The sequence below is a fragment of the Megalobrama amblycephala genome, linkage group LG4 (genome assembly GCF_018812025.1).
Source record: "Megalobrama amblycephala isolate DHTTF-2021 linkage group LG4, ASM1881202v1, whole genome shotgun sequence".
Taxonomy (NCBI): domain Eukaryota; kingdom Metazoa; phylum Chordata; class Actinopteri; order Cypriniformes; family Xenocyprididae; genus Megalobrama; species Megalobrama amblycephala.
The window spans coordinates 25,450,936-25,471,689 of record NC_063047.1 but is presented as its reverse complement, the minus strand read 5'-3'; the positions used below and the strand labels follow the sequence as shown (position 1 = coordinate 25,471,689).

The 20,754-nt window shown below is 37.4% G+C and overlaps 2 protein-coding genes across 5 annotated transcripts; both read left to right on the top strand.

Moving 5' to 3' along the window:
• Positions 1-5,706: 5,706 nt before the first annotated feature.
• Positions 5,707-20,236, top strand: LOC125267169. 4 transcript variants are annotated; one of them, XM_048188533.1, is made up of 5 exons: positions 5,742-5,946; positions 10,727-11,412; positions 11,534-11,700; positions 11,870-12,176; positions 18,398-20,236. In XM_048188533.1, the coding sequence occupies exons 2-5, from the start codon at positions 10,741-10,743 to the stop codon at positions 18,983-18,985; spliced, it is 1,734 nt and encodes a 577-aa protein (XP_048044490.1). In that variant the 5' UTR covers positions 5,742-5,946; positions 10,727-10,740; the 3' UTR covers positions 18,986-20,236. The 4 variants fall into 4 exon arrangements, with proteins under 4 accessions (XP_048044488.1, XP_048044487.1, XP_048044490.1 ...); XM_048188531.1 differs by lacking the exon at positions 18,398-20,236 and having other exon boundaries at positions 5,707-5,913; positions 11,870-13,524; XM_048188530.1 differs by lacking the exon at positions 18,398-20,236 and having other exon boundaries at positions 5,707-5,946; positions 11,870-13,524.
• Positions 15,772-17,682, top strand: LOC125267170. Its single transcript, XM_048188534.1, has 2 exons — positions 15,772-15,875; positions 16,523-17,682. Exon 2 carries the CDS (start codon positions 16,534-16,536, stop codon positions 17,554-17,556), a length of 1,023 nt encoding a protein of 340 aa, XP_048044491.1. The 5' UTR covers positions 15,772-15,875; positions 16,523-16,533; the 3' UTR covers positions 17,557-17,682.
• Positions 20,237-20,754: the final 518 nt, after the last annotated feature.

Sequence of the window (20,754 nt, the reverse complement as noted above, 5' to 3'; positions counted from 1 at the left end):
TTGTGAGTGATTTAGAGCACAGCAGAACTCGGTCAGATAAAGGCTTATTAATGAAAGTTCCAGTCAAAAAAATTAATTGCATTAAAAGTGCAGCTATAAAAAAAGCCAGTGTTGAGCAGCAAACAGGTATTTGAAGCTGCTGGTGTCTCTGGAGTCTCAAGAAGCTCTCCATGCAGGCTGGCAGTTGTGTGTAAAGATGCATTTTAGACACCACTAACCAAACCTCACAAAGAGAAACATTTACAGTGGGTGTAGAAATACATGAAGACTCATTTTTAAATAGTTTTATTCACTGACTAATGCCGTACGACAATGGATGGTCTAAATGGATGGATTTCTGGATGGTTGGTGAATGGCTCCACGTTCCAACAAGACTGTGACGTCAGCAAGGAGCTGGTGGGTGATGATTTGGGCTGGAATACTGGAAAGTGAGACGGAAGGTCCCTTTAGGGTCTCTGAGGGTATTAAAATGACATTTGCAAGATATGTGGAGTTCATAACTGGATAGTGCCTTCTGAAATACAATGCACTATGCACTATCCCATGCTGCAAAAAAAACACCACAGCAATAAAACTGTTTGTATTTCTTCACCCATTGTAAATGTTTCTGTTTGTGAGGTTTGGCTTTGAGTGTCCAGAGACGAATGAGTGGCCCAAACTGGACTGCTAGTTCTGGATAGTGACTTTATCTCACTTGGCTTATCATGCACTGTAAGAAGAACATGAAATGAAACCGCGATAACAAAAGCAAAAACAAACCAAGTATAAATAGACAGAACTAATGATCAAACACAAAACAGCTGGGTGCAATGAACGGGATAATGAGTCCGGGAAGTGGGTTATGGGAAATGCAGTTCAAGAGTGTGGTGAGGAACATCCCGGGTTGGAGTGCCCTCTAGTGGCAATTTAGGGCACTGGTGCTCATGACACTTTGGCACTCTGATTCGAAACAAAAGATTCGTAAAGCTTCATGAAGCAGTGTTTTGAAATCGCCCATCACTAGATATTGTTGAATAAAGTCGTTATTTTGTTTTTTTGGCGCACAAAAAGTATTCTCATCGCTATATATCATTAAGGTTGAACCACTGCAGTCACATGAACTGTTTTAAATATGTCTTATCTGAAAGTGTTAATTATCTTGCCGGTGATGCAGGCTTCTATAATCTTCTAAATCTATGGATTTTATCAAAAATATCTTAATTTGTGTTCAGATGAATGAAGATCTTTCGGGTGTGGAACGACATGAGGGTGAGTATTTAATGACATTATTTTCATTATATTGGGTGAACCCTTTAATTTGCACCGCTGGTCTTTCACTCTGGTAAGTAGGTTTAGTTGCAAAAGGGACAAAAGAATGTCAGTACCTGTTACCTGTCTTTCTGATCACAGAAGAGCAAATTGAGATTTGCATTCTTTGACTTCCCCCAACATCACATTTAAAGTCCATCTCCAATCTGCATTAGCTATTAACATCTTTTTATTAAAATCTAGAATCTTTTATTGAAATCTTGTAATGGTGCATGCAGAAACAACTAAAAGAACGCTTCTTTAACTCTCTGGCCCTCTTCGGTCATTTTTGACCGAAAAATGTTATATTTTGAAATGTAAAAATCGTAGCCACATCGGAATGAGATGACACTTGGTGACTTTTGTCGTGTTAGCAATATGAACACACACCAAAAAAAAAAAAAAAAATCAAGGACATGATTCGGACATGTTAAAGCGTTGTAAAACAAACAAACAAACAAACAAAAAACAATAGTCACACTTACCTTCTTTTCGGTCAAAAATGACTGACATAGGAAATGAATGGGAAATACGAAAAAACACGACAACTCAGAGAATCTTTTGTTGGTACAAACTACAAATCAGACACTGTGCAGAAAAAAAAGTGCACAGCAATGAAGGGGGGACACTAAATGCTAAGAATGCAAAATAGGCACAAACAACCCCTCCACACACATATATATGAATTAGCACGACTATAAGACAGAGCAAGTTTATGCAAATGTATGAAATAGAATCAATAATTCAGCCACAAAGCAGTAAAAAAATGAACAGCAAGGAAGTGGTTACACTCAGACACACACCGTTATTCACACACAAATGAACCGGTGTGGCTGTAACAATATGGTAAAATTGAGCCAGAACTCAAATAAAAGGTTAAAATCAGATAAGATCCAGATTTATTAAGCTGTAATAGCTAGAGAGTTTATAAGCCACTTTATATAGAGCTCTATAGGAATCTAGTGGTGACACCATGGCATTGCATACGTTTTTCTTTTTTTACTCCCACCAGATGGCACTAATCTACCTTCAAAAAAAATTATTTTAAATGCCTTGTCTCTATTTTAACATGGAACACTGTTTTAATTGAAAAATAATTAAAAAATATATTAGAAAAAAATTGTGTATTATTTTCAATGGGGAAAAATAGCTAATAAAAATTGTATAAATATTGCAGAGTATCATAAAATACCCTCAAAAGTTTATACAATAATCAACAAATATTATTGAACAAAAATCTATGACATTGGTTTTCCTGAAAAACAAAAAAGTTACATTTCAAGGCTTCAGTCACTTTTGACCGTAAAGAAGGCAAGTGTGACTCCTAAACGAAGAGGGCCAGATTAGAGATAATAAGAAATAATAGTATTATTAACCATATACTATAAAATTATGTCTTTGTTTAAGAGTATACTTGAAAATATGATTTTAAAATGTGTGCTAATCTTACATGATCTTGTAGAGTGCACTCGTATATTCATGATGGCATTATCATTCCCTGAATATAAGGGCTGCAGTGGCTGGTACCACCAACAACATGTTTTTTACAGGGTTTTTTTTATTTATTTGTACAGTGTGCTAAAAGGCCCCGTTTTAATAAACTATTATCTGGGACACTTCTCTTGTGTTTGATTCCACATCATGTCATGAGCTGCCTTCATTGAGTTAATGCTTTATTATAGCAACATTTCCTGTGTGACTAATATTTATACAAACATACACTGCAAAAGATGGGTGCAACAGGGCCTATTTCATGTTCATGTATGTAGCCTATAGGTGAATGAATGGTGATGTAATAATCACACCAGTGTAAGTTACAAACAGTTTATTAGGATACAGAATCATTAGTTCAAGTTGACAACATTTGTACAGAATGACAACTAAAAAAAGACAGTTTAAAGACACACAAGGTATGAATATCCACCAGGGAGAGTGAGTGAAATGAAGTTACTGCTGTACTTACTGTGAATATCTGTAATCATGTCTGCAACCAAATCAAGACAAGCGCACACAATAAAAACAAACAAACAATAAAGTGTAGAACAAACACAGTTGTAGTTCGTCATTAAAACCTAATTACCTTTTTCTCAATAATCCTTTTCCAATAAAACGTGTGCAGATTTGAGAAGCGCTGACTAACATTTTTAGTTTCACGCGGAACGCCCATGCGGGAAAAATCTCATGAATATTCATATAACTCTGACCAATGAGACCGAAAGTCCCAGAGACCAAACCCTGGCCGGTGTTATGAAATATTCGGTGTCTGAGATTTTCGGTGACACTGGGCGGAGCTTACATGAATATTCAAGAGTTTCCTGTTTGAGTTAAAGCGCCACTGAAAATGTTAGTGCACGCTCTTCGGCTTACATTAAAGGTAATTAGCATATGTTTCAGCGTTAAACGAAGTCAAGCTTATATTCTAACTGTTATTGATGCACAAGATTTTATATATAAGCTATTTTGTGTTATGTCTGTCATGTGTTAGCTATGTTTGATATGAACAAAGCCAATGATTCACCAGAGGTGTCGTTAGGATTCGCTAAACGAGCCAATAGCGTTTTAAGTAGCCTATTTTTGTATTACCTTGAGTCTTTTAAGCATATAGTTTTGAAAGTTTGCCAAAATGTATGGTAGCATAATAATATTAATTGTAAACTCCTGTGGTGAAGGCAGTAGTGAACTTTCCTAGTTTGCAGAAGCACTTCTAATCTGGGTAGACTTGAATTTCTATATGAAGTATGTTTCAAAATTGCACACATGCTAGAAAACATGTTAATGTACTTTAAATATAGTTTATTTATTATCCAAATAGGCCACGGTGAATTACGCATGTGATAACTAATATAATATCTATAGCCAATATTCTTTCATTCCCAAATATGACTTTTGCCAATAAATATCCCTGCACACCAGACAAAGCAGACACTTTTATTTTTCACTTTGTTTTGAACATGACAGTGTATTAAAAATTTTAATAATACATGTTTGTTGTAATGTCATTTTATGATATATTTCAGATTGAATGTGTCAGTAGCAAAGGCTGGAATCACTGGGATCACAAGAGCAGACCAAACTTTAATTTGTGTGGGATCCCAAGACCCCGTGTAAAGTGTTTTTGCTAATTAAATATGTCATATGTCGTGACTTCTCCTCATTTGTGAATAAAATTCCAACACAGAATCAGTTGCTCTTTTTTATTCAAAGTGAAACTACTCTCATTATTTACTTTCATCTTTGAAATTACAGATATGCAAATTACATGGTCTCTTATTTTAGCAGCTAATTTAATATAAATAAAATCTTAATTGTTATGGAAAGCTTGTAGAATAGAACTAATACATTTCATTGTGAATATACTGCAGGTTTGATCTTTTAGTTCCATATAGTTTCATATCAACACTGTTAAACTGAATCCTGATTCACAGTGCTTCATTTTTTTCCACATTATAATGTTTTTTGTCAATGAAATGCATCATTTTGTGGGAAAAAAGATTGAGAATGTTTCCTTATAATATGAAAAAAATAACACTTAACTTTAGGATTTAATAAAGTCTCTTTAAAAATATTTACCAACTGAGCAAGCAATTAAGAAATGACAGAACAATCACAGTATGTATGTATGTCTGATTATCCACATAACAATAATATTCCTCATACTTTTGCCAATTGTCTTCTCCATATAGCCTAAATATTTTTAAATAAAACCTGCATTAGTAACTTTTAGTTTTGTAGCTGATCAATTTAACCACTTGTAATTCAATTTTAACATTTCAATTGTTGTGCATTAAAATAAAACCTTGTGAAAGTGCTGCAGGGAAGCTAATATCACTGCCTCATGTTTCTATTAGCGAGCAGTGTGTGTTTTGCAGAAAAGGATAAAGAAGGTTTACATTAATTAATGCATGTCAAAAACATAAACGGAACATAAATATAACTCTCAATGTGTTTTAAAAATAATAATGTTGGGTTAAAGTTATGCAGGCTATCTGAGAAAGCAATATAGGGAATGACACAATCACAACTGAAACTTTTATTATGCCACCACAGATACATTTATACAAGTTATCTTATCAAACGAACTAAAATAAAATCAAAACAGTTGTAGCCTACTAAAACAAACAAACTCGATGTTGGCACATTTTCTAAAGATAGACCACCAGTGGCTGCAATCACTACTAAAGTATATTTCACGACACAATGTAACCTACAAACAATTGAGCATACATAAACATTATTAATAAAAAAAGAATCATAAATTCATTCGACACAATCAAACACAATCACGTTATAGAAAACAGTTCTGTGATCTAAGGACAATCCACTAACACTTTCAGTGGCGCTTTAACTCAAAACAGGAAACTCTTGAATATTCATGTAAGCTCCGCCCAGTGTCACCGAAAATCTCAGACACCGAATATTTCATAACACCGTCAGTCGCAGCGAGCACGCGCGCACGCACGCAGACACGCACGCACGCACACACACACGCACGCACACACCCACCACGCAGACGAGGCGAGCGGTGTTGGGTCAGCTGACTATACTCTCTTTTTGATACCAATAGGAGCTTGAGCCTGACGGCAAAGCCTCCCCATTTTCCCCGTCTTTTGCGGCATCTTTTCCCAGGTAAGGAGCATGGAGTTCGGCGCAAACATGCAGGTAAAGACTCCAGCAAGGGATGGGGAGAGTAATATTGGCTTCTCTGAACTTGGTTAAACAACTCATCAGCAGAGATTTGAAGATTTAAAAGCATTTGACGGTCATAAGCGGCGAAACAGCTTGAAATCAAAGAAACCAAATACACATTAGGGCAGTGGCGAGGCTACAGAAGGGCCAGGGCGGCACTGGCCCACCCAATCAAAGGTGCCAGAATATTTCGTTTTATTTCCAGACACTACTTTGGTCTGGAAATAGTCATATCTGTTGTGAATGCCTATATATAATTTGAAAAATGTATTATTGAAAATACATAATATGTTTTTATTTTGCGCCGGTAAACTCCGCTTTCCAGAGTCGCGACAGCAGCTGTTTCTATGCAGCGTGAGTCACCGCGCTTATAATAGCCTTTGTGTGCCGGTTTGTTTCATTTTAACCGTTATTAGCCTATTTATTCTACAGTAACAATTTATTCTGTGGTAACAGTCACCTGCGTGTAAACAATTTAAAAATGAAGTGATGACAATGAAATTAAATCGAACTTTGGTTCAGTATTGTTTTATCAGTATCTGTCATTGGCTGAATCTTGTATTGCTTTCAGCCTCTATACCAAAATAATTTGCTCTGCTTTTTCCCAAAGATGGTGCGAGTAAAAAAAAGTCAAAGTGGAGCTTGCGCTGTCTTATGGATGTAGCCATTTTTATGCATATCATAAACTGATTTCTGCTAAATGCACCGTACGTGTCTCACAATGGAATCGGTGTCCTTATTGGGCCGCTTTGGACACTGATCTCCATAACAGAGTTTTTCTCGGATGCCGAAACATCTCATGCACAATTTGCAGATCCATCAACCATGCCACTACGACATGCCCTCAAATTAATCCTCCTCCCTGTCCGGAATAGAACCCAATTAAATCAACCGTGACCCACCAGGGAGGATCACTCGAAGCAGCAACCACAGCTGCCCAAAAAGGTCTTTCCCAACAATGAATTCAAACCCTCAGTCCTCGGTCATCAGAAGCCTTCAAAACCTACATCAGATCCAGCTGCTTCCACATCAGAAACGTAAACCAAGCCCTACCCAATTAAATTGTTCATTCCCAGCACCTGCGCACCATTCATTGTCACTCTCCAGGTATTCACGCCTAACATAACCAAATATTGTAATTTATTTTAGTATATTTACTAACAATTGCAGGCTCCCCCGTTTGCACGCGGTGTGGGCTCGTGGGCCGGGCTCAGTCCCCCTCCCGAAGCGCCGGTTCAGCCCCCCTGTTCGAATAGCAGTGAGAGCCTGCCTGACTTAGATATCTTTAGACGCCCATGTGTATGTCGTCGCGTGGGCTCCCCATTCATGAGCGGCAAAGGGATTATTCCCATGTCCCAATCCCCCTTCGAATTGCTGGTCAAGCCCTCCCGACCAAATGCAGCGGGTGACCTCAGCTCTCTTACCCGTCTGATGCCATGAGCACTTTCATCCAAAGCTCCCGTCGGACGCTGCGAGAGCCCTCCCGGTTGAATGGTCAAGCTTGGGTTTGCGAATGTCTTCACATGTCTTCACGGGAGTACTCTGCAAAAATTATGATATTTGAGTTCATGTCAAGTCAAGTCACCTTTATTTATATAGCACTTTTTACAATACAGATCGTGTCAAGGCAGATTTACAGTGATAACTGGTAAATAATTTTGGCTGCACAGCAGCTCTTAAAGATAATAGTGTCATTGTCCAAGTTAAGTTCAGTATTGATTAATTCCATTGTAAAAATCAATAGTTAAAGGTGCCCTAGAATCAAAAATTGAATTTATCTCGGCATAGTTGAATAACAAGAGTTCAGTACATGGAAATGACATACAGTGAGTCTCAAACTCCATTATTTCCTCCTCCTTATGTAAGCAAGCAAGAACAACAGCGAAAAATGGCAGATGGAGCAATAATAACTGACATGATCCATGATATCATGATATTTTTAGTGATATTTGTAAATTCTCTTTCTAAATGTTTCGTTAGCATGTTGCTAATGTACTGTTAAATGTGGTTAAAGTTACCATCGTTTCTTACTGTATTCACGGAGACGAGACTGTCGCTATTTTCATTATTAAACACTTGCTGTCTGTATAATTCATAAACACAACTTCATTCTTTATAAATCTCTCCAACAGTGTGTAATGTTAGCTTTAGCCACGGAGCACTATCAAACTCATTCAGAATCAAATGTAAACATCCAAATAAATACTATACTTGCGCGATTAGACATGCTGCATGACGAACACTTTGTAAAGATCCATTTTGAGGGTTATATTAGCTGTGTAAACTTTGTGGGCGGGGGAGCGAGAGATTTAAAGGGGCCGCGCGCTGAATTGGTGCATAGTTAATGATGGCCCAAAACAGGCAGTTAAAAAAATTAATAAAAAAAAATCTATGGGGTATTTTGAGCTGAAACTTCACAGACACATTCAGGGGACACCTTAGACTTATATTACATCTTTTGAAAACTGGTTCTACGGCACCTTTAATAATTTAGGTAATTTATCTATCTAGGAGGAGGAGGAGGAGGAGGAGGAGGGGGGGGAGGGGGGGGGGGGGGTCTAGCTAGCCTGTGTTTTGTTTGACAACACTTTGAACGTCAACAGGAAGATACTCCACCCAGGATCACTGAGAGCACCTTTAACTTAAATTTATTACATAAGGTTAACTCAATGCCATTTAGTTGAATCAGGTTAACATTCTTAATTTTGTTCAAAACCATTAAGTTTAATTATCCTAAAATTAAAGGTGGTACAGAGGATCTTTTCGTCGACTGAGTTTTTGAAATGAGCGCATGTATAAGAACCACCCCCTCCTTCACAGCTTATTTCAAGTGAACGCCTCCCAAAACTCGTGCACGAGTATTGAAACACGAGTGTTTACCACCGGCATTCGCTGTGTTATTAAGCCGGGCACATTCTAAGAGATCTAAATCATTCTAAGACTGTGCTCAACATACAGCGATTGTTTCCTGCTCCTGAAGCAGATTTATATACTTTCACATGGAATTTGAACACCGACTGTAATCGCAGACTGAACACAACTGGCTCTGACTGGACGCGTTTGAGCGCGATCAGTCATAAGTATCAATTTGCATTCATAATCGGCCTTACAATCGTTACATGTGTGCAAAAATGTATAAAGCAAAACATCCTCTTTAGCACCTTTAATATCAAACAGAAATGAAAACAAGTAATCAAGTTTAATTGTCGCCGCTCCCTCTTTTATGCTTCCGTAGCTCCTCCGTGAGAGATTCGAGACCAGCACAACGCGGAGCTGACGCACACCGGATTCGCCCTGCTCGTCACATAGAGCATTTTGCAAATTGTGAATGATTTTGGGTCTATGTGGTAGGGATGTGCACAAATACCTGTAATTAATATTCGAAAAATAAAAATACTATTCGAATTTTACTACGTTGCTTTGCTGGCCGTAAATGCAGTGAATCCATGATAAAGCACTAAATCTCGCAGTTATAACTAAATGCACCAGATGGCGCTGTGGAGCGTATTTAACAAGTTTATTTTATTTGATTATCACATAAGGTTGCTGTCTGCCTCATGAAGTTTGGAATTTCTTGGATGAAAATTAGGGATGAACCGATACCATTTTTTTAAGGACGGAGTACGAGTACCGATACTTTTTTCCTGGTACTCGCCGATACCGATACCTATACATTTATTAATTTCTCTCTCAGTTCGCAATGTGTGGGTTGTCATCATTAATTCTGAAGTATTTCCACACCTCTGAGGCTGACATTGTTTCTGCTGCTGTCGCCAGTTTCTCTGTGCACAGATAATTCTGTCACGTGAGGTATCGGTCTTTGGTATTGGGGGTATTTTTACGAGTACAAGTACATGAGCTTGGTATTGGGCCCGATACCGATACTAGTATCAGTGCATCCCTAATGAAAATGATCTTACAAAATGTAATTACTTTTGACCAAATGATTGAATGAAAGCGAATTATAATAATATCACCACCATAGTGAGAAAGTACATGAAATCAAAACACCTGTCAAATGAGGAAAGACAGCTGTCCATTACTGCATTCACGACAGGTAAGCACAGCCGTACGCCCGAGTGATCCGATAAGATGCGATAGCAAAATGATTTTGAGACATATGCTTCCTTTAAGTTTCGTCGAGGGAGAAAACACAAAGTGCTGCTGTTAGAAACTTCGCTTAGCGTTATATTATCCTTATCTTTGTTCCGTCAGCGCGGCTCGTTTTCTCACCCGAGCATGTGGATGTTATTGTTTTTCTCAACATGAACATGTGAAACAATATTAACACAATAACCATATACTAACTCGAGTGTATTATGTACGTTTTGTACGATAACTGTCTGCTTTATTAGCGTTTTTCTCGTTCGCGCTGCTTGAGTTTAAATGCTTTTGTTCTTTATATTTTTGTTTGTTTGCATGCATGTATTGTTTAATGCTTTGAACTAAAAGAAAGGTAAGCTTGTTGTGTATATTGTCTAATTGTAAGCTTGTTCAGAAATGGTTACAAAATCTTGATGAATTAAAAAAAATAATGTCCTTCTTGTTTAACGTCATTTAACTAAACTAATATTCGAATATTCGTTTTTTACGAGCCCAAATATTCGAATACAATATTTTGGAAAAATGCCCATCCCAATCCTAGAGCATAATCTACAACCTGTAGAATTAAATGACATCAAGCATGCATTACTGTAGTCTTTAGAAGATACACTGTGCCGTTTGAAGAAATATACGTCATTTTCTCTTTTAGTTCCTGCTCTAATCATGGAGGCAGCAGATCTTCTATGTGATTCACTCTTCCGCTGGATGGAGAACCGAAAGAAATGTGCAGAAGAGCTGTTGGAACTGGCGCAAGAGCTGGAAAATGTTCATCAGGGCAGCACCTCCATTCTGGCTGTAACTACAGCTGCGGGCTTAACATCTGCAGTGTTTATCAGTATCTTTACAGAAGGTCTGGCCCTCCCTCTATTGGCTGTTGCAGCAGGCATTGTCAGCATCATTACTGGAGTGGTAAACGAAGCTAACTCCAGGAGTACCTTTAAAAAATCTATTGAATTAATTAAAGAAGATAAGAAGGTTGGGATGAGCATTCAGAAGCAACTGCAAGATCTGAAGGACCGGTGTGGAGGAGCAAAGCTCGGGGATCATGCTGATGAGTTGGAGTGTGAGGTGACCACTCAACTGATGGGTGCTCTGGCCAGAAGGGATAATACTCACATACCCCTGGACTTTCTCAGAGATTTCAACAGAGCCACGGTCTTTCGTCACATGACACCAGGTGGAGTGGCTCCAGCCGAGGCCTCGCGCTTTATTTGCCAAGCTCTGAACCTCATTAGTTCCCCTGAGATCACGAGTAGCCTGAAGGTATCTGCCAAAGAAATGGTGGAGAACATTGGATGCATTGGCATTAAAGAGGCTGTTAAAGCAGGATCAAGGGTATCAGCTTTCTTTTCTCAAGCATTCCATTTTAAGAAAATTGCGTCTTTGAAATATAAATATTCACTGCATTGCCCTCATATGTTAGACAATGATTTTGTGATTGTGACTTTCTTTCTAGGTACCCAGTGCGATTGGTTTAGGCATATGTGTGTACGACCTGATTGTGACGTGTGAAGAATTAGTAAAAGACAATCGGGTCACGGAGGCCAGCAAGCTCTTACGGGATTCAGCCAGGGAAATACTGGAAGGCCGACAAAAGCTAAAGGAACAGCTGGATGCAATGCAGTATATTTTATTTTCTACACATTTTTATTTCAGACTAATTTATATGTCTTGGCCAAAGCCAATACATCTTGTATTTGAGATTGTACAGTACTGCAATATTGAAAATGCAAACAGTAATGAAGGTCTGAAGGCAACTGACTGATGCACAATACGACTTTTCTCATTACAGGGAAATCATTCAAAAATTGTTCCAAATGAAGAACCTCATCAAGGACTTGGGGGAATATTCTCTCAGCCTGACTGAAAATGGACAGAACATAATGGCGTATATCATGGGAACATGTACAGACAATGAAGTTGTCTCCTGGCTTCGGGAATTAACTCATCAGATTGAATTTGTGAATCTTCTACGATTTTACCTGGAGAGATTAAGTTGCATTCTTCCAGATTTGAGTACACCTGATGGAGATCACATAGACATCGTGTTTGTGGCTCATGGCAGAATTGTCGACCAATTTATGCCAGCAGGTGGCCTGGTGCCCACACCTAACATCACAGACACCATTCTTTACTCTCCGTGGAACTGCAAAATTGATTCCAACACTGCATTTGGAATTGCTCAGGGGTTCATTCAAGTGACAGACAGGGAGTTTTACAATACGAGAAATAGGCTTTACTATGAGCCGAACCCTTTGCCAGATCGCTGGAATAGCATGCGAAGATCTCTCCACAACATCCCAGGGATCCTTCTATCCCCTGTAACCCCTGAAGAAGGAGCATGGGCCTTTTTTGACTGGCTTTGGGAGAGTAGAAGTATGGAAATAGAAGACCGTGTTATTATTCCTTATGTTGTCCCACAACTTTTGGTAAATGCATTTGGAGAGATCCCCCTGTACATATTCATATTTGTGACATCATTTATGCTCATGATCTTTAATAAAACAGCTACTGTGCACCTGGCTGCTTGTTTGGGCCGTGCAGGAAGTCCAGAAAAGCCAGTAGAGTGGAGAACACAGTATGCCTTCACAAGTGATGAAACCCATATGACTGTGAGCATGGATGATAGGTACCTGAACTCTATGTTATTCAGAGCCTTAAGATCAATGTTCGACAGTCAGAAACCATAGCTAAATCACCTGAATGGCATCTGGGTCATTCCTGATATGTAGTACCGTAGCGTCTGGATAGATCCGGCGTAGTCAATCAACTTTGGAATTTTCAGAAAGCTTTTAGCTTTGTAAATCACGGATCAGCACCGGCCGGTCTAGGAGAATCAGACACTTTGGCATTTTTGTTACTCTGTCAGAAACTAACCAGAGAACCCTGTCACTAGCTCTGGAGACTTCAAAAGGATCACCAAACTGTATACAGCCAGACTGTATGTGTAAAATATAATTATGCCTAAATGTAACCGTCGTTATATGTCAGATTGCATATAGTTATTCCCAGTGTATAAGCTTAGCTTGGATTGTAGTTGTGCTAATGTAATTTCTAATGATACTATTGTCTGTAAACCATAACTACTTTTATATGCTTTTCTGATCTGTCGAGTTTGGTCTCGTTTTAAAGCTCTTGCTACCTCTCATTCACTCTCTTGGGTCGACATATGTATCATAATTAATCATAAAGCTTTATGATTTATTATATTCATATTTAACCTATAAATTGATTAAACCTGTACAATTTCGCTACAGTACCATGAAGGACCCAGAGCGAGGCAATTTGATGCGCAAACCAGACCCTTTTTTTATGTAGGAAGAAATTAGATCAAATAAGTAACAGTTTAAGTCTTTCTATCCTATCATATTTACTACTAACAATTCCAACTGTAACATTATGAAAAAAACCCCCCAGCTGGTTTGCATTAAAATTTCAGTAAAAATATCCAATTCGATTCACATTTATTTGTAAAGAGTAATGTCTTAAAGGATTAGTTCACTTTCAAATAAAATTGTCCTGATAATTTACTCACTCCCATGTCATCCAAGATGTCCATGTCTTTCAGTATAAAAGAAATGAAGGTTTTTGATGAAAACATTCCAGGATTTTTCTCCTTATAGTGGACTTCACTGGACTCCAGACGTTTGAAGGTCAAAATTACAGTTTCAGTGCAGCTTCAAAGAGCTTTAAACGATCCCAGACGAGGAATAAGAGTCTTATCTAGAGAAACCATCAGTAATTTGTGTATGTATATGTAAATGTATATGCTTTACATAAACAAATGATCATCTTCCAAGTGGTTCGCCAAAACCACACTTTCGTATTCTTTCATATATATGGCATATGTCCTATGCCTTCCCTATTCTACTTACGGAAAAAAATGGAACTGGCGCTGCGTTTGTTCAATTGAATGAGGCCTCTGTAAAGATTGCTAATGAGAGACGAGTGCTTAAGCTTCTTCCGGTCATGAGTATGAGGTAACGCAGCTCTGTTTATCATATTAGATACATTTGAGAGTGTTGAAAATGATGTTATAACGTTACTCTGTGCGTTCGCTCGCCGGCTGCTGTGAGACACTGTTACACACTGCAGTAAGATAGATCGATTTTACAATATCATATTAAATGCTGGATGATTGTGTTGATAAATGACATGCAATTCATTTTAAAACGTATTGTATGGAGAAAATGCTGTATTAGCTACTTGACAAAATAGTGTTTTTCTCTGAGGCATGGTACTCTCGGAAAATCAAGAAAACTAGATTTAAACAATAAGACTGAACGTGTTGAGCTATATAACAATAATTCGTGTTTTCTGTCTATAAATATATCAAACAGTTGTTCCCTTTTTTAATAAAACATGTAAATATTAAAGCGTCTTTGGTGTTTCCATGGTTTCTACAAAATAAAACAGGAAACCGAGGGTAACGCGGGTATGACGCCATTGACAGGCGACTCCTCACACGTCCCGGAGCCTTGGGTAAAATCACGATTTACAAATAGTTGCCTCCAGGGCAATCAAGACTCCACCCCCAGATGGTTCGCATGATTTGGAGCATTTTCAACCAGCCGAAAGTGGATCTTTTTGCATCGAAAGACAACACCCAATTCCTAATATTCTTTTTGAAGGAAAAGGACACATCAACTCACAGGTGGCCCCCTCTGCTGAGGGTGAACAGACACCACACACCCACTTTGCACAGTTCGGGCCCTCAGGCTGCTGCTGTTTGCAGTGCGTTCCCCATAGAACATAAAACACAGAGAATCCAGAGAACTATAGGAACCACAGGAGAAATCCAACACAAACAACCATACAAAACACTACTGACCCTGAACAGGAGAAGCACAAAGGCCATATATGAACATGAGGCTAAAAAGATAACAAGAGGAACAAAAAACACCTGTCCATACAATCAAGGAACTAGGCATCAGTCTGAGATTTTGACAGTACGATAAACTTAAGTATTGCGATTACAGCTCAAAAATATGTTATTTTTAAGTAAAAAAAAACAAAAACACTTTTTTTCCCATTGTACACAATATATTTATTTTTAAGCAACACATAGAATATTTGGAATAGTATTAAGTCAGGTTAACTAATTAAATACAATAATTTAATTCTTCTTAATTAAATTAAAATAAATGCAGTCACTGAGCCTAAACCTGCAGCTCAACAATAATTAGAACATAAATAATTTAATAATAATAATAATAATAATAAAAACCCTGCTAAATAAAAACAAAATGCAGTCACTTAAGTGCAGGCATGTGATCAGCTAAAGACAGAAAAGAAGGAAAACCAGAATCACCAAACCCCTGCAATTATTATTATTAAATTAATAAAGACATATCTTACTATTGCAAAAATATAACAATAATATACACTATTGTACTATAGAATAAAATAAGCTTTTATAATCCATTCATAAATCTGTTACATTAATATACAGATTGCTTCTTATAAATAATAATATTTATTATTATTTTTTATTTTACAGAACAATAGTACAATTAATATATTAACATTGGCGGATGCATTGGGTAGCGCCACTTCATCACACTTTGGAGTATTTACATTTTGTAGTTTCGCATGCGCTGTTTAAAAATTTAATAAAATAAAAAAAATAAAAAATAGGGCCTGTGAATGTGTTTTGCCACTCCTACAATCCAGCTCTGTTTGGGTATGCACTGACGTCACTTACCCACCAGAACACGCCCCCAGCAGTCAGATGTTTCTCAGACTAACAGCAGAGAAGCTGCCCGTCAGAACCAGTGCTGTAGGAAACACTCATCTAGGTGAGTATGTTTCTAATAAAGAGCATTCAGAGCTCATTTCAAGACCTGTATTTGTGTTGCTGTGCTCATTTAGCTCACTTTACATGATTTAAGAATATTTCATTTAAAAAACAAAACAAAACATGCCTTCTAAACGAGTACTCGTTTGCACTTACATGCAATATTGTTACCATACTTTTTTAAACATATATGTATTTATTGTGTAATTTGCAGTCGTCAGAACAGCCAAAATTATGTATGGAGGGCAGACATACTTAATGTACAGATGAAAAAAGATTTCTAGTGAAGTGACTGCATTCCTAATATTAAAATGACAAGAAGATATTGAATATAAAAGTATTGTGATGTCTTAAGAAAGACAAACAAAGGAGCTTTTTGTTGAAAGCTTTAATGCAAACAACAACAGGCACAGCAGCCTTCACCGCTCTTATATTTTCTCATACGCACTTCCTGAACTCTCCACATTAACCCTGTAAATGCTGGTGCTGAAGAAAACGGCAAATCACAACTATTACAGACAGACTTCTGTGCTACAGTATAGTGCTGTATATATACAGGAAAAAATCTCTCGTCTTCATTTGTGACTAATTTACAGAGAAAATAGCTCAAAACTCAAGGCTGTTTTTGTTTGTTATCCTGTGTTGCAGGTTAAGGCAAAATGCCAAATATCATTCCCAGGCACAAAATAAAAGGTGTTGATTTCTGTGGATCACACTTCCACCATTATATAATCCGCTCTGATCTCGGCTGCTATATGAGGTCGAGTGATTGCACAGCAGGGTCAGACCTCAGTATTCATGATCTGCACCCCGCCTGCCAAAATGGAGACCATTACTTTGCTGATGAAAATAACCAGTTTTACATCATTAAGGGAAAATCCTACCGCAGAGTCATGAACTTGACAACAGATACCGAATCTGCAGTCTTCAGCCTTCATCCCAACTGCCAGGGTGGAGACCACTATCTGGCAGCCTTTGACTGGTTTTACATCATCTTCCAGGATAAGGGCACTTACAGAAGAACAAAAGACCTGAGTCAAGACTCACACTCTGAAGAATTTCCACTGCATGACAATTGCAGAAATGGTCTGTATTACTGGGGTCTGCCAGATCACTACTACTTCCTCAAGCCAGCCTCAGAGTGGGGAGTCGAGTACTACAGAGGTAACGACTTCCAGGAGGACAGCTGTGTTGCTGTGTGTTCTGTCCATCCTGATGTTCTTAACTTCCTGCCAGGTGGGCTGTCCATAACTAACGGCCCAGCGTTTAGAAAGTGGGATAATATTCAAACTGTAAGTAATGAGAGTCCCACACCAGTGACAATGCAAAAGAAAGTTACAAAAAAGGTTGGATACAATAAGGAGAAAATGTCCCAGATCACACAGAACTGGAAGATAGAAAAGTCAGCCAAGATCACATCTGGAAAACTTGCAAGGTTAGTTTTAAAGTGTCAGTTCTCCTTTTCAACAGAATATGGAGGTGCAGTTGTGAACGTTGAGAAGGAAAGCTGGAATGAAGAGACTGAAGTGGAAGAGCAACTATCATTTGAGCTGAAGCCAAACCAGTGTTTCAATTTGTGGCAGTACCAGCTGGGTCTCGGATCAGAACCGGTGTTGTTCTGCCGGGATTTGAAGATCACCGATCAGCCGTACCGTCCGTGTGGGCTCCCCCTAGGCATGTGACGTATCAAATTTTCATGTGGCGATTAATTGCTGAAGCTTTTATCACGGTATACGGTATTATTACGATATTGAAATAAGTTGCAAAAAAAGTGTTGTCATAGTTTAACAGGTTTGTAATAACAAAAAAAACTCTGAATGTTTAAATACTACAATACACAAAAAAATATATAAAGTAAAATTTTCAAACAGATTAAAGTGCAAAAGAATTAGGCTATAAAGAACAACAGGAAACACTTTACAGTAAGGTCTCATTATTTAATGCATTAACTAAGATTGAGCAACAGCTACATTTGTTACAGAAAGTATTATTTTTTATTAATGTTAATTAAGAAACACAAATGATCATTGTTAGTTTTATCTCAGGCCCATTAAATAAGTTCTCTTGATTTTAGTAATGTAATTAAAAAGCAACTAAGAAATTAACATTAACTAAGAATAATTAATGCTTTATAAGTATTTTTATTGTCAGTTTGTTAATAATGAATTAACATGTTAACTAATGAAGCGTATGTTTCAAAGTTTTACTGGACAATAACAAATAATCAGAACATTTCTAATCATTAGGGCATGTTAGTCCAGATTAAAATATAAACATGTTTAAGTTTGTTTGAAAATAAATAGTCTATTAAGTCTTTTAAGTATTTGGTGCTGTGATGAACAACATTGAGATTACAAAAAAATCAATGGCTGTTTGAGGCATTTTAAAACTTCACTAGTGCAGTTGCTTTGTTTCCGGGGTAACCGCTGCATTTCCATCAGCGCCCTCTGCTGTCAGAGAGTGAACGTGCACTTTCATTCAGCGCGTCTCCTTCACTCGTTCCGCCATGTGTTTCTTTGCCTGGTGCCCACACCTAACATCATAGACACCATTCTTTACTCTCCGTGGAACTGCAGCATTGATTCCCGTGCTGCATTTGGAATTGCTCAGGGGTTCATTCAAGTGACAGACAGGGAGTTTTACAATACGAGCAATATGCTTTACTGTGAGCCGAACCCTTTGCCAAATCGCTGGAATAGCATGCAAAGATCTCTCCACAACATCCCAGGGATCCTTCTATCCCCTTTGACTCCCGAAGAAGAAGCATGGACCTTTTTTCTTTTGAACAATGGAGGCTTGTTCACAAAAGACTGTGTTGTAATTCCATATGTTGTCCCACAAAATATGGTAAATGCATTTGGAGCGATCCCCCTGTATATATTAATATTTTTGTCATCATTCATACTCATGCTCTATGGTAAAACAGCTACTGTGCACCTGGCTGCTTGTTTGGGCCGTGCAGGAAGTCCACCAAGGCCAGTAGAGTGGAGAAGACAGTATGCCTACACAAGTGATGAAACCCATATGACTATGAGCATGGATGACTTTAGGCACATTTCTTCTAGGTTACTCAATGCCTTAAGATCACTGTTTGACAGTGAGGAATCATAGATAAATCACCTGATCAGCATCTGGGTCATTCCTGATATATTACAGGGCTGGAGAAAGACCCAGAGTGAAGCAGTTTAATGCGGAAGACCAGCCCGTTTATTCATGTTGCAAGAACTATATAACAGAAGTGAGAGTTTAGGTCTTTCTATCCCATCATATTAACTACTGACATGTTTCAATCACAACATAAAGATAAATAACAAATTGCATATGGAGTATTGTGCTATGCTAATGAAAAAAATGTTGGTTTTCATTTAAACAAGTATTTCAATTCACATTTATTTGTATAGCACTTTTCACAATGAGTGATCTGTTATCAAAGGTGACTGTGTCCGAGTTATGAATTTCAAAAATGTACATTTACATAAAATGTTTGCTTTCCAATACAAACAGTCTCTGAGAAACTCAAGGAAATGCAGAACAACAATAAGAACATGCTGGTGCTGAAGAAATCAGCAAATCACAACTATTACAGACTGACTGCTGTGCTGCAGTATAGTGCTGTATATACAGGAGATCAATTACAGTGTGAAATATAACATTACTCATTATAGCAAATTAAAAAAAAAAACGTACAAAAATGCTGCTTTAAAAATAATGTAATTTATCAAAAAAAAAATAAATACATTATATAGTATATTAATTGTCCTTATAGATATTTCAGTGTTTGATGCATAAGGCATAACAAGCTTGTTTCACTTGCTTTCTGTGTAAAACTTTCACCTGTGTATGGCATAATTAATAATCTACTGTTAATAATTCGCATTATATACTTCTATTATTCATTTTGGTCATCAAGTATTAATAAATAACTTTGTGTCTTATACTCTTCCATGGTAACACTTACACAGTAATAAAGTCATTATAAATTATTTGCAAACTATTAGTTAGTTCATTGTTTATTAATAGTATTATTAACACATTATCAGGCTATATACAAATAGTGAATTCGTCATTCATTGTTACTGTATTATTTTTTAATTAGCTCATATGAAAAGACTTCAGCTTTGTTAACTTGATGAATACACCTATCTGATGCATTTTAAACCATGCATTAAAGGAGTGTAATAGCATGTATTATTCACAGTAAATAAATTCTTATGTATAAAATGAATTTATGCAAATTGATGCCAAAGTGTCAATATGAACACTTACTGTTTATGGAATTAATGTTTAATAATGGTAGGATTACAGCATTATGTGTCCTCTTTTTCATTCTTTTAATTGCATCTTAAATCAATTTTAATCTGATTCTTTGTTTTTGTGATTATTTTATGATTTTTTTGTAAAGCACTTTGAATTATCATTGTGTATGTTGCTGCTAACCAAGGAAGACACGAGCTGAATCTGGCTAACTGAGAGGTAAGCTCTAAGATCGCCCTCTAGTGGCCACACTCCAAATGACATTAAACTTAAAGGGGACTTGTTCCGTGTTTAAGTGCTATAATCGGGTGCATCTACCAAACCAGAAAATGTGAAAATGGCAACCCAGTAACTTTTTTTAGGCAGGCCTTTCTCTGCAAACGTGAAAAAAACAAGCCGTTCAGTTTCACTCCTGTAGTAGTGCTGTAGGAAGGGGATCTTTTTATTAGAATATTACCACTCCCTGAATCTGTATGTTTGGGCAACATTTACTCTTTTGACCCACAACCTTTAATCAAGTTGGATTTTTGGCCCTTGATCGAAAAAAGCATATACATCCAGCTAAATATAAAACAACAATGCTTAGGGATAGTAATCATGAGTTTCATTACATTAAAAGAAAAATA